This window comes from Rhamphochromis sp. 'chilingali' (assembly GCF_963969265.1).
Source record: "Rhamphochromis sp. 'chilingali' genome assembly, chromosome: 22".
Lineage (NCBI taxonomy): Eukaryota > Metazoa > Chordata > Actinopteri > Cichliformes > Cichlidae > Rhamphochromis > Rhamphochromis sp. 'chilingali'.
The window spans coordinates 10,561,693-10,576,566 of NC_137950.1; the positions used below are offsets into that span (position 1 = coordinate 10,561,693).

Genomic DNA, 14,874 nt, shown 5'->3' on the forward strand with positions numbered 1-14,874 from the left:
CCATGACACACTCAGCAGTCCCTGACCTGGTTCATAAACTCTTTCACAGCCAATCAAATTAAAGCATTGAAAGATTGTGACCTTAATTAGCTCAGGAGACAGAAGTTCCTCTTGCTATTTTTTGCACTCAGAGCACATGCATGTCTCTCCTGTCGAACGGTAATTGAATGGAAAAGCAATAACGCGACAGAGCACACCACTGGCTGCATGGATGAACAGGTAAGAGGTTGAATTCCAGGTTAAATAACAGGATTATTTCCAACCAAATGGGAAAATAGCAGGAAATATAAGGCTTTCAGAACCACCTCTAATGGAACAAGTACAAATTTCACAGCAATGAATTGCTATAAACCCTGTAGCTCAGCTGTAGGCTAATGATGTGCTGCACAGCTTTCCAAAAGCCACAGCGCAGCAGAATTCACAGAGCTGACGAAGACGAAGGTTATAAAGACTTACAGAAATCTTTGGCTGGATACCGAGAGCCCCGTTTGCTCTGGCGGAAAGAGTATCTGCCCTTTTTGTTTTGCAAAAATTTCTTCATCTTGAATGTCAGATACCCGGTGGCCTGCTAGGAGGCTGTTATCCAGTCTTCTCAAGTATAGTGTTTTTAAAAAAATAATATCCCCACCACCCACGACCCAAAGTCAAAGAGAAAAGGTGACAAACTCAAAATACTGCCCCATTCCTCCTCCCTGAAACCACAGCAGTCTCCTCATGAGCAAAGGGTGAGTGTGCATGAAAAGCAAGTGCAGTCTCTTCCTGTGAGTATGTCAAGGAGTTGGTCCTGCATCTCATCCCTGATTCATCCTAGGGCCAGCCTGCTTGCACAGTGTTAATCAGAAAACTGGGACGCGTGCACCCGCGCACCTCGGTTCCTTAATAATTCTCTCTCCAAAAAGGGTATTGTAAGGCCTCATTTTTCTATAAATACACCCATGTGTCTTTTCTTCCTCCCCCTCCTCTCTTGGCAAGGTGGCTCTCCGTGGGACCGCTCCTGGCCCAGAATCACTCTGCGTCGATGCGAGAAAGCCCGAGGAGCTCTAATTGGAGCGTCTGCATGCCTGTGATTCTCTGCGTACTCTGAAATGGTCGGTCCATTGATAAGGAGCGGGGGCAATTTAAGACTTTAGCCTGTGGGATTAGTAGGATTATCAGCTGAATCTGCTCTCCTCCACCCCCCCTTGTTATTAATACTGTAGGAACACATGCTCCCCTCCCGTATTAGATATTTAGAGTGCCTCTATTGAAGTTTATTTTAGCACTGTGCACACTTTTAGACGTGTATTTATGATGAAATAGGCTAAATGCTGCTCTAGTTCAATTCAATTCAATTGTATTTATATAGAGCCAGATCAGAGCTGAAAACTAAAACTTAAAACTGAAAATTTATGGCGTCAGTGTGCTGATTAAAAATCAGCCCGGTGGATTTATCAGCAGATATCAGCTATTTGCCAACATATCAATATCAACATCAAGAAGGAAAAACCCTTCAACCATGCTATGGGTGCTGATGTTGTGCTCTGCAACTTCCCTGTTGGCAACACACGTTTACCAGCAGAGTCGAGCAGAGCATGAAGATCTTGTTGTGACGGTAAAACATGACTATTTTTTAAACTGCAATGCTTTATCTTCTTAGTAAGGACTAATGAATCAATACACATAACAATTGCTAATCCATTTATGTATGTGCGTCTGAAAGAAAAAAAACATATCAGCCAATATATCAGATTTTTTAAATCACCAAATGTTGGCATAGGTCTTAAAAATCCTATATCGAGCAGACTCTAAGCTGCACGTGTGACTATCTGCTTATATCCTTGAACTGAAGCTCACATCAAGTTTTACTTTTACAGTATTACACGTATTTTTTAACTGACATGCATAACAGCTGGAGAGGAAGCTGAGGAAGCGCGCAGGTGGGCTTATTGGAGTGTAAACTGTCATTAGTGCCAAAGCGCACAATAAGGAACAAACAGTTCAGTGCAAACTGAATAATTAAACACAAATGACTGCATCTCCAAACACACTTTTCACTTCAGTCAAACTCTCCTCTTACACTTACAGTCTTAAAGACGATTGAGTCGTCTATGACAAGATGCCTGACAGAAAAACTTTAAACCACCTGAAACAATTTATCTTTTGACAAAGAAAATTGTCATTTCAGGTATAAAGCTGTAATTTTGATTTCAAACTGTAACAGCAGATACGCTCGTGGCACTGTAACTTGATTTATCCGACATAAGAGACAATAAAAAATGATTAAGGCCCCCAGCACAGCACATCCAAACATTCAGTACCTGTTTAAGCAGCATTCGGAGATGAGCCTGCGCAGCTCCCGAGTAATGCTCCCCTCTGCAGCTCTGTGAGCTGTAATATGAGTGTTGGGCCATGTCCGCAACAGTATCCACTGACTGGTGTCCTGTGGTGCCTTGATGCATTGTGTGGAGGACTGGATTGCAGAGACAAACAGCAAACAGTTAATGATTTTATTCAGGCACCAAAGTCAAACACTATAGGCCTATATTAACCTCGATGGCGGGTATCAGTCTATAATCAAACCAGATGACAGTAGCTGATATTTGTTTGTCATTGTCGGATCAATTTTTGAACAAAATACATGTTCAAAGCTAGTGTAATGAGGAGTTGAAAGACATTTCTTCATGTCTCTGGCACAAAGGGTGGGATAAAAGCATTGCTCACAGCACTGTAACTTGATTTATCTTATATAACAGTCAATAAAAGATGATTAAAGCACCAGCACAGCGCATCCAGGCATTCAATAAACAAAAGGAAGTTAACAGTTGTTATACTGAAATTATATATTTAAAATTCTCCTTTTTGAAGTTTGTGTGCTAACTTTTAGACAAAACCTTTTATGCTTCAATGCATGTTTTGAAGTCCCAAAAAAGAGAGAGAGAAAGTATAAAATACTCTAATTACTCACATGTATTTTGGACACAGGAAACAAAACATTACTGTTGATGCTATCTCACACTGGATTCCTCAGGTAGCAAAGCTCCAGACATCACCTCTCTCTTTCTTGAACTATAGAAACTGCAGGCAGAAATTCTCTCAATGAAATAGTGAATTAACCAGTAACACATTTAACAGTAAAATCAAGAGTAATGCATTTATAAAACACGTGTATTATTGGCTCTGGCAAAGGCCTCAAAACTTCCAGTTTATACACTGACCAGTCACTTCGTTAAGTACACCTTGGACACCCGTTTGCCTTCAGGGCTGCCTTCATTCTTTGTGGCACACATTCAATATTCCTCCCTTGACACTGCACATGATCCAGCTAGAAGCAGCCATCGTAGAGAGATGCACATGGTTGGCAATAATACTCAGGTGGGATGTGGAATTTAAATTATGCCCATTTGGTAAAGGGGCCTAAAGTGTGCCAAAAAATGCCCCACACACCATTACACCAGCAGCAGCAGCAGCAGCAGCCTGAACCATTAACACAAAGCAGGATGAATCCCTGCTTCATGGTTTTTACTCCAAATTCCAACCTTAACAATTACATGTCAAAGCAGGCTCCAGGCAACATTTTTCCAGTCTTCTGTCCAAGTTTGGTGAGCCTGTGAGAATTCTAGCCTCAGTTTCTTGATCTTAGCTGAGATGGCACCTGGTGTGGTCGCTGCTGTAGCCCATTTTCTTCAAGTGTTGATGTGTTTTGAGTTTAGAGTAACTCTGTGATGAGTTATTTGAGTTTTTATTGCCTTCCTGTTAGCTTTTTCTTTGACATCTAGCATCAACAAGACATTTTCACCCAGAGAACTGATGCTCACCGGATATTGACTCTTTTTTGGTACCATCCTCTGGAAACCCTAGAGATGCTTGTGTGGTGGAAAATCACAGTCAACCAGCAGTTTCTGAAATGCTTGGACCAGCCTGTCCAGCCCCAACAGCAATGCCACATTCATAGTCACTTAAATCACCTTTCACCCTTTTCTGATGCTCAGTTTAGTGAACTTCAGCAGGTCGTCTTGGCTACGTCTGCATGGGTAAATGCACTGAGCTGCTGCCATAGGCTGATTTAACATCTGTGTTGACAATGTAGTAACCAGTGAGTGTATGTGGGTAGTGATGTGCATCATAGCTCTCTCTTCTTTTTTAAATAGAAGATGTTTAAGCAAACTTTAGAAATGTCTGAAGCCTGTTTTAGATATTGGGATGGGGATGTAAACTGTCGAAAAATAACAGGATTTTCAATAAAAGAAAGAGCTGGCTGAATGCACTTGTCTTGCACACCTCCTTGTATGGCTATTAATACACGTTTATAACAGGAAACAGGGACTTTTAACGCAAAGTATACTTACAACTTTTAAAATTAATAATCCCCTCTCTTAATCAGCCGAAAAAAACCCAAAAAAAACAAAACACACTGTTCATTTATATCAGTGTAAAGTAAAAAGGAGTAGGACACATTTCCACTATCCTCTCACAGCGGGGAGGCTTCGACGTTAGCCCAGCCCATTAGCGATGCTAAGGAAGTAGCATTGTTTACAGGGGCAGGACGTGAGCATGGAGCAAAAGTAAAACTAGAAGCCTCCTAAACCGACTCTGTTGACTTGAGACAAACACTAAAAGGCAGCTATGTGTAACCTCGACTAGATGGTAAGGTGAGAGCGAGCATGAAAATGGGTTTACAAGGAGAAGAAACGAAGACTTGGTTCAGTTTTGCTAACGCTGCAGTGTGGGTACTGAGAGGTTTCAGCGGATGCTAATGTAACTTGTTCACCTGAGTCTTTAACGCGTTTAAAGGAAGTAACTATGACTGAAATTTAACTGTAACAAAGCCTAATTGTTTCTTTTTAAGCTTGCTACCTGCTGTCGGTGAGTTTGTACCGTAAACACCTGTTGTTTGCCTCTCTGCGATGCTGCCAGGTGAGATATGGATTTCCTGACGCTGTTTGGCATTTACGTTGTGGTGGTGCTCACATGCATAGCTCTAGTGTGCAGATACTCCGGCCAGCAACACAGCCCCCTTAATTCACTCTACAGCTTTGCATTAAAGGTAAGAAAAGAGCAGAAACGGGATGAGTATGAAGCTTTTCTTTTCATGCAATTCCAAAGACCGACACTCTGTGGCGCTGTTGTCTCAATATAAAGAAAACGTATCCACTTCACTTACAACTATGTGCTTTTTTTCACAGAGACTTTCATCGATTACTCCAAAGTGGCTGCAGAAGTTTTCACAGTGGACTTTGCACAGACTGTTCCATCAGAGGTTTGTAGTTCTCTCTTAGCGTTTACAGAGTTTAATGTTTATTTGAGGCTTGATTCAGTGTTATTTGAATTTGACTGCAGGAGCAACGCGTTCATATACCTGCACATCCTGCTGGAGGGCGCCGTGTATGCAGAGTTCACTTACGAGGTGTTTGGCTTCTGTAGGGAGATGGACACCACTCTGATCAGCCTATCTGTGCCTTATATCCTGTTGGCCATCAAGACCTTCTTCTTCTACCTCTGCATCAAGACAGACCCAGGTTCATTTTAGTTTGACCACATCTTGTTTAAATGTGCGGTGGTGGTGTCAGCAATGGCAGTGTGTTATCTCACTTCTCTCCATCTGTCAGGCACAGTGACAAAGAAGAAAGTTGCCGGTCAGCTGCACATCTATTCGTACGATAGGAGGTTGTTTCACCCGGGAATCATATGTTCGACTTGCCAGCTTGTCAAACCAGCCCGCTCGAAACACTGTAGTGAGTGCTTTTTAATTTGTCAATGTCAGCACCTGAGGTACTGGGAGAAAAAGAAAGGTAGCGTGTCTCAGTGCTGACTGTAACTCCTCCTGTGATTCAGGGGTCTGCAACAGGTGTGTGCAGCGTTTCGACCACCACTGTGTCTGGGTGAACAACTGCATCGGTGCTCAGAACACACGTTACTTCCTGCTTTACCTCTTCAGCATCTGTGCCATGGCGTGCGACATCGCCCTGTTAACGGTGGACATGCTGCTTCATGTCGTGCTGCGCACAGGGCTCCTGGGGGCCAGTTACTTAGATGAGAATGGCCAACGGCAGCCAGCAGGATTTCTGTTTGTCGTGCAGGTACTGCTGACACACTGAATATTGCACACAGCTGTTTTTGCTTCTAACTGAAATTGAATTTTAATCATCCGCCCCTCCTCCCACTTTTTTCTTCCAGCATCTCTTCCTTACTTTTCCCCGAATTGTCTTCATGCTGGGCTTCTTACTCTTTGTATTCTTCCTCCTGGCGGGTTACACCATGTTCCATTCCTTTCTTGCTGTTGTGAACCAGACCTCCAATGAGTGGTACAAAAGTCGAGGCTACGTTTGCCAGCACTGCCACCCATCTACAGCGGCCGATATTCTCTGTAGCCCCATCCCAGATCACTCTAAAAGATACTACTACAGCAGGGGGGTCCTCCGAAATCTGAGGGAGATTGTCTTCCCTCCACGGCTTGTTCAGAAAAAAGACAATTGATTGGTTCCATTTACTGTCTACCATAACTACTGTAAACACTACTGGAAAATAAAGTTTATTGGTTTCTTTATGGCCTCTGGTTTGTGAATTGAAGATTGTTTTAATTAACTGTTGCAGCTACAAGTTTACCAAATCAAACACTTAGAGGTAGCTTCTATGATTATGTTTAATCTCAAAGTAGCTGCTGCTTGTGGGATTAATGGGGATGTATTTACACAAGTTATTTTGATGGCTGAGGAGGGTTTTTTTTATGTTATTACATTTAAAAAGAAGTCTTTACATTTAAAGAAAGGAGAAAAAAATGGAATGTAAACTTCAGACCATGAAGAAACAAAACAAAGTCTTGCAAGTAAAGCTTAATGAAGCACTGCACAGAAATGTTTCACGATGAAAGTCTCATAAACCAGCAAGACGAAGAAAATAAAAATACACAAAACCTGCCCAGTGTAGATATTGTAAATAAGGGCTGGGAAATAATCTTTATTGAAGATCCGCAGCATATTGCAAGCCTGATGACAACAAACAAGCAGAACTGCGACCAGTTAAGAAAAATGTCCTACCAGCTTCAACAAACAGAAGCTATTAATCAGGAGCTCTATGGGAATCTCAAAGACACTGAGAACAAGAATCTGCAGCTTCACCTAAAACTTGATGAAGCCCTGGAGAAAAACAGCAACAGGAAAAGAGAAACAGCAACAGGAAAAAATGCAGAAAAAGACACAAGTTATTCTCCAAGACTTAGAAAGGAAAAATCTACAGCTACACGCATGTTCTAATGAACTGAAGGAGAAAATCATGGAACTAGAAGGAGAAAGGGAAAAACTGATAAAACAACACTCAGGCGTGCAGCACATTTGCAATGAAATGCTAAGCAAGAACTCAGAGCTTGTGGAACTTTGTAACATCTTAAAATACAAAATTGATGAAATCCTGAGAAAGAACACAGAGCTCGAGGGACAGAATAAGAACTTAAACTACAAATACAGTGAAATCCTAAAGAAGAGCACAGAGCTTGAGGAACTTCATAACAACTTAAAATACAAAAACAAGAAAATGCTCAAGGAAAACACAGAGCTCGAGGAAATTAATAAAAACTTAAAATACAAAAACAAGAAAATTCTCAGGAAAAACACAGAGCTCGAGGAAATTAATAACAACTTAAAATACAAAAACAAGAAAATGCTCAAGGAAAACAGAACTTAATAACAACTTGATGTCCATACCAAGTGCTTCTACTCCAACTGCCTGCAAAATTATTATTTAAAATTATTTGGACAGTTTAAGTGTATTAGTTGACATCAAAGTGATTCTTTAAATTGGCTAACAACAAACGATTCAAACAAGCTAATTTATTTCACATCCAATGAGTCACTTTAAAAATCCCACGACCGGTCGAGGCAGATGGCCGTCCCTCACTGAGCCTGGTTCTGCCGGAGGTTTCTTGCTTTTAAAAGAAAGTTTTTCCTCCCCACTGTCGCCGAGTGCTTGCTCAGAGGGAATTGTCAGATTATTGGGGTTTTATTTATTTTTTGTCAACTAATACACAACTCGGGGCTCGCAAAATCTCTAGCCCGACGTCCCGGAGCTAGCGATATCTCCGGTCGGGCGACCAAAATCTATCTCAGCCCCGGCGATTTTGCGAGCCCTGCGATCTTATTGGGCATTCCAAATTGATTTTTTTTTATTCATTAATAAAGTCCTACAAAGATTATATTGTGAATATTGCATTTTTTCATTGTCACACAAATGTGTACATTTTCAGCCTAGACTGAACATGTGTGTTTGTCTTCTATTCAAAATCAAACATTTTAGTAGCAACTACTGTATTAAAATATGGCAGAGGTTTTACTCTGATTACACAAACTTTATGTAGGAGTAGGTTATTTGTAAATTTGACCTCTGACCTCACAGAGACACAGGATGACAGGATATGTGATATTAGAATCCACATATATTGGTATATAATCTCCTAAATGTTGCCAATGGCAGTAAGGAACATAGCTCTAAATAACATTATCATCTTTTTGACCCTCACTATCCGGTCGTTCAGTCTGACATCACTAGCAGTGTCTGGACCTAAACTCCGCTGCAGGTCCATATATCAAACGATCACTATGGCATTACTGAGAGTTGAAAATCTGTCTAAAGTCTTTCATCTTTAATAAAATGATCAGCGTTCTGCTCTACCAGGTGTAACAATTGAGTTTGGCATCCAGGCATCCATGAAAACCGAATTTATGACATTTAACGGAGTTAGCAGGGAGTTAGCTCGCTAGCTTCTATCTAAATACAATATAGCATGTCCTGACTGCGGGGTTTTGGAAACAAATTAAAACGTACAGCTCTGTTATCACTTCCAACATAAATGAAGACAGAAAACATTAGCTTGAAGCTCAAGGTCGTCATTTTATTTCATTTCTTTTTCTGGGCTTACAAACAGGACACACAACATTTAGATAACCATTACACTGAATCTTGGGTCTGTGTTGAGTCTTCCAGCTGCTGACTACAGAAGCTAGATTGACCTTTCAGCATGTTTATAGCGGCTGTGGCTATGTGCTGGTAATGTTACCATGTGTGAGCAGTCACATTGGCAGCAGACATGTTTCAACAAACTAGTCATATCCCGGCCCTACATTAGCTTGTTTAATAGTTAAGACACTGCAGGTACCACTGTAACCAATACGTCTACTCACCAAAGAATGAGTGAAGCAATATGGATAACAGCAGAGGACAATTTATTTAGGGTCTGATGGCAATTTACCATCGGTGTCCAGCACTTTAAAGGATTGATGGACTGGAGCACACCTGTCCTTAACATACCCTCTTAAACATCAGCTTGACACTGATATATCAAAGGAAACTTAACTGACTTTAAGTGCAAATGTTTCAACCTGAACAACTTAAAACTTCTCTGGGATACAATGTAAACAAAGACAAGAAGAAGAAAAATATTTCCATCAATAGTCACTTCTCCTAACCAGGAGACAAGTGAATATATTATGTAAAGAGTCCTTTTTCTCAGTCCTGGGGTTGTAACACCACAACCTCCTCAGTCCGTAATCAGAGAGTGTCTATTTGACAATAACCAAAATGTCTTTGGATAGTCTTTGTGAATGCAAACAAAAACAAACAAACAAGGGTATTAGCTGGCCAGCAAAATAAAGAGAGTGTATGGCACTGAGTGCGGGCGTGTGTGTGAGTACTTCGGTCCAAATAATCAAGGTCCGGATGGATGAAGGGATGGCAGCCGCTTGTCCTTTAATGGCACCAGCGAGACAGCACAGCAGTAAGGCAGCACAGCAGCGAGGCCTCTGGCAGGAGAACGAACAATAGTCTTTTTTTAAGGCTACTGCAGAAGGAGATATTCCCCGCTAGCTCACCCAAGCTTGCTCTCTGGCACAGCTACAAGCCACGTGAGCTCATAACCCTATAGTGACATACGAACTTGGCTACTAACGTCCGCTTAGCATGGCGGCTAATTGTCGAGCTTGCTAGCTTAGCCTCGATTAGCACCTTAATAACCATTACTACACATCACATCATAGCAAACACATGATAACACATGGAATACTATAATATACATACGAAACAGATTTTTACCTGGCAGGAGAATGAACAATAGTCTTTTTTTTAAGGCTACTGCAGAAGGAGATATTCCCCGCTAGCTCACCCAAGCTTGCTCTCTGGCAAAGCTACAAGCCATGTGAGCTCATAGCCCCTCCCGCTAGGATGTACTACCACAGTCGACTGTCGTAAAGCAGCCGCAAACCAATAGCAATTAAAAAAAAAAAAAACCAACAACCTCAAAATCATTGAAGAACATTTTATAACACCCAATATAGATATATACATATATACTGAATATCACACAATATCAGATAACCAAATTAACACTGGGTTACACCACCACTTACTACAGACACCGATGCATGTTTGTAATAGTCTGTTAATTTAGACTGAAAGAATATACAAACAATATTAACTCACATTATATATGTTAATTACTAATTTGCTTATCACATAATTTCGGTTACCATTAGCTGACTGGAGCCTAACATTGGCCTTTCATGGTTTTCGATAAACAGCCCACATACCTGTAAAATAACAACACCCCAGTAAAAGTCCACATATATAAAGGGTCTAAACTCTTTCTCACTGGTGTGTTAGCTTTAAAATCTTATTTACCTTCAACTGTAAAACTCCAGATGATAGTAGATTTTCCAAAGCGAGAAACAAAATGGCGGACAGTGCAGCCGATTTTTCCTTTCCAGGGGGCGGAGCTTGAGGATAAAACGCGACTAACATGTGAGTGAGCGCTTTGTTTAGACCCCAAAATGGCGGATCGGGCCAAAATCCTTTCCACGCCCACCCCCGTGACATCACGCTCCAAAGCCCTATGACATCATATAGCTCAAAGGCATGTGATCCATTCAAAAGGTATAAATAGGGGTGAGAACTGCAAACTTTTAGTCAGTTTATTCGCAGCACTCGTGTTCGCAGCATTCAAACATAAACCTGAGAAACATTTTGAAACAGTTGGATCATTTACACAGTTGTTTTACTAAGATTCCAACATGTCTCAGAGAAAACACAGCAAAAAACAACAAGCTTACACTGGCCCTCTGCTCGAGGGTCCATCCATCCAAAGGGCATTAGCTGAAAGTAGGCAGGAAAACCAAAATCTACACAACATGATTGAACAAATCCAGGCAGAGAAAATTCAGCTTGTAGAGAAGTGCAGACACATGGAGGCCCTAAATAACCAGTTGGAAGAAAGGCATAATGAATTTGTCAAGAACCAACGAGAAAAAGAAAATAATCGAAGGCAGCCCAATGTGGATAATATAAATGAGGGCTGGAAAATACTATTTAATGAAGCACAGGAGAAGATTTTAAACTTGATGACAGAAAACAAACACAACCGTGCTGAATTAAGACAAATGTCCCACCTGCTCAAAGAAAAAGAAGATATTAATCAGGAGCTCTGTGGGAAACTCGAAGACACTGAGTTTAAGAACCTGGAGATGGAAGGAAAACTTGATGAAGCCCAGGAAAAAAACAAAGAGTTGCTTCAAGAGAAGAAACAACAGGAAAGAAAGGAGAAAAAAATGGAATGTAAACTTCAGACCATGAAGAAACAAAACAAAGTCTTGCAAGTAAAGCTTAATGAAGCACTGCACAGAAATGCAGAAATGTTTCACGATGAAAGTCTCATAAACCAGCAAGACGAAGAAAATAAAAATACACAAAACCTGCCCGGTGTAGATATTGTAAATAAGGGCTGGGAAATAATCTTTATTGAAGATCCGCAGCATATTGCAAGCCTGATGACAACAAACAAGCAGAACTGCGACCAGTTAAGAAAAATGTCCTACCAGCTTCAACAAACAGAAGCTATTAATCAGGAGCTCTATGGGAATCTCAAAGACACTGAGAACAAGAATCTGCAGCTTCACCTAAAACTTGATGAAGCCCTGGAGAAAAACAAAGAGTTTCTTCAAGAGAAACAGCAACAGGAAAAAATGCAGAAAAAGACACAAGTTATTCTCCAAGACTTAGAAAGGAAAAATCTACAGCTACACGCATGTTCTAATGAAATGAAGGAGAAAATCATGGAACTAGAAGGAGAAAGGGAAAAACTGATAAAACAACACTCAGGCGCGCAGCACATTTGCAATGAAATGCTAAGCAAGAACTCAGAGCTTGTGGAACTTTCTAACATCATAAAATACAAAATTGATGAAATCCTGAGAAAGAACACAGAGCTCGAGGGACAGAATAAGAACTTAAACTACAAATACAGTGAAATCCTAAAGAAGAGCACAGAGCTTGAGGAACTTCATAACAACTTAAAATACAAAAAGAAGAAAATGCTCAAGGAAAACACAGAGCTCGAGGAAATTAATAACAACTTAAAATACAAAAAGAAGAAAATGCTCAAGGAAAACACAGAGCTCGAGGAAATTAATAACAACTTAAAATACAAAAACAAGAAAATGCTCAAGGAAAACAAAGAGCTCGAGGAAATTAATAACAACTTAAAATACAAAAAGAAGAAAATGCTCAAGGAAAACACAGAGCTCGAGGAAATTAATAACAACTTAAAATACAAAAACAAGAAAATGCTCAGGGAAAACAAAGAGCTCGAGGAAATTAATAACAACTTAAAATACAAAAAGAAGAAAATGCTCAAGGAAAACACAGAGCTCGAGGAAATTAATAACAACTTAAAATACAAAAACAAGAAAATGCTCAGGGAAAACACAGAGCTTGAGGAAATTAATAACAACTTAAAATACAAAAAGAAGAAAATGCTCAAGGAAAACACAGAGCTCGAGGAAATTAATAACAACTTAAAATACAAAAAGAAGAAAATGCTCAAGGAAAACACAGAGCTCGAGGAAATTAATAACAACTTAAAATACAAAAACAAGAAAATGCTCAGGGAAAACAAAGAGCTCGAGGAAATTAATAACAACTTAAAATACAAAAACAAGAAAATGCTCAAGGAAAACAAAGAGCTTGAGAAACTTAATAACAACTTAAAGTGCAAAAAAAAATGAAATTCTCAGGAAAAACAGAACTTAATAACAACTTGATGTCCATACCAAGTGCTTCTACTCCAACTGCCTGCAAAATTATTATTTAAAATTATTTGGACAGTTTAAGTGTATTAGTTGACATCAAAGTGACTCTTTAAATTGGCTAACAACAAACGATTCAAACAAGCTAATTTATTTCACATCCAATGAGTCACTTTAAAAATCCCACGACCGGTCGAGGCAGATGGCCGTCCCTCACTGAGCCTGGTTCTGCCGGAGGTTTCTTGCTTTTAAAAGAAAGTTTTTCCTCCCCACTGTCGCCGAGTGCTTGCTCAGGGAATTGTCAGATTATTGGGGTTTTATTTATTTTTTGTCAACTAATACACAACTCGGGGCTCGCAAAATCTCTAGCCCGACGTCCCGGAGCTAGCGATATCTCCGGTCGGGCGACCAAAATCTATCTCAGCCCCGGCGATTTTGCGAGCCCTGCGATCTTATTGGGCATTCCAAATTGATTTTTTTTTTATTCATTAATAAAGTCCTACAAAGATTATATTGTGAATATTGCATGTTTTCATTGTCACACAAATGTGTACATTTTCAGCCTAGACTGAACATGTGTGTTTGTCTTCTATTCAAAATCAAACATTTTAGTAGCAACTACTGTATTAAAATATGGCAGAGGTTTTACTCTGATTACACAAACTTTATGTAGGAGTAGGTTATTTGTAAATTTGACCTCTGACCTCACAGAGACACAGGATGACAGGATATGTGATATTAGAATCCACATATATTGGTATATAATCTCCTAAATGTTGCCAATGGCAGTAAGGAACATAGCTCTAAATAACATTATCATCTTTTTGACCCTCACTATCCGGTCGTTCAGTCTGACGTCACTAGCCGTGTCTGGACCTAAACTCCGCTGCAGGTCCATATATCAAACGATCACTATGGCATTACTGAGAGTTGAAAAACTGTCTAAAGTCTTTCATCTTTAATAAAATGATCAGCGTTCTGCTCTACCAGGTGTAACAATTGAGTTTGGCATCCAGGCATCCATGAAAACCGAATTTATGACATTTAACGGAGTTAGCAGGGAGTTAGCTCGCTAGCTTCTATCTAAATACAATATAGCATGTCCTGACTGCGGGGTTTTGGAAACAAATTAAAACGTACAGCTCTGTTATCACTTCCAACATAAATGAAGACAGAAAACATTAGCTTGAAGCTCAAGGTCGTCATTTTATTTCATTTCTTTTTCTGGGCTTACAAACAGGACACACAACATTTAGATAACCGTTACACTGAATCTTGGGTCTGTGTTGAGTCTTCCAGCTGCTGACTACAGAAGCTAGATTGACCTTTCAGCATGTTTATAGCGGCTGTGGCTATGTGCTGGTAATGTTACCATGTGTGAGCAGTCACATTGGCAGCAGACATGTTTCAACAAACTAGTCATATCCCGGCCCTACATTAGCTTGTTTAATGGTTAAGACACTGCAGGTACCACCACTTACTACAGACACCGATGCAAGTTTGTAATAGTCTGTTAATTTAGACTGAAAGAATATACAAACAATATTAACTCACATTATATATGTTAATTACTAATTTGCTTATCGCATAATTTCGGTTACCATTTGCTAACTGGAGCCTAACATTGGCCTTTCATGGTTTTTGATAAACAGCCCAGTAAAAGTCCACATATATAAAGGGTCTACACTCTTTCTCACTGGTGTGTTAGCTTTAAAATCTTATTTACCTTCAACTGTAAAACTCCAGATGATAGTAGATTTTCCAAAGCGAGAAACAAAATGGCGGACAGTGCAGCCGATTTTTCCTTTCCAGGGGGCGGAGCTTGAGGAGAAAA

The 14,874-nt window shown here is 40.1% G+C and overlaps 2 protein-coding genes across 7 annotated transcripts in view; one reads left to right on the plus strand and one right to left on the minus strand.

Moving 5' to 3' along the window:
- The window catches only part of grid2ipb (glutamate receptor, ionotropic, delta 2 (Grid2) interacting protein, b), a 41,622-nt gene extending 37,705 nt beyond the window's left edge, over window positions 1-3,917 (minus strand). The window contains exons 1-2 of the mRNA XM_080873055.1: window positions 2,945-3,917; window positions 2,298-2,449 (exon numbers count right to left, since the gene is read on the minus strand). The gene's annotated coding sequence lies outside the window, so the exon portion shown is untranslated. The remainder of the gene's footprint in view (window positions 1-2,297; window positions 2,450-2,944) is intronic.
- A 549-nt stretch (window positions 3,918-4,466) lies between these two features.
- On the plus strand, window positions 4,467-6,521 carry zdhhc4 (zDHHC palmitoyltransferase 4). 6 transcript variants are annotated; one of them, XM_080872910.1, is made up of 7 exons: window positions 4,467-4,623; window positions 4,894-5,023; window positions 5,163-5,236; window positions 5,317-5,495; window positions 5,586-5,711; window positions 5,812-6,056; window positions 6,154-6,521. In XM_080872910.1, the coding sequence occupies exons 2-7, from the start codon at window positions 4,901-4,903 to the stop codon at window positions 6,451-6,453; spliced, it is 1,047 nt and encodes a 348-aa protein (XP_080729036.1). In that variant the 5' UTR covers window positions 4,467-4,623; window positions 4,894-4,900; the 3' UTR covers window positions 6,454-6,521. The 6 variants fall into 6 exon arrangements, with proteins under 6 accessions (XP_080729036.1, XP_080729035.1, XP_080729038.1 ...); XM_080872909.1 differs by having other exon boundaries at window positions 4,475-4,628; XM_080872912.1 differs by having other exon boundaries at window positions 4,479-4,628; window positions 4,826-5,023.
- Window positions 6,522-14,874: the final 8,353 nt, after the last annotated feature.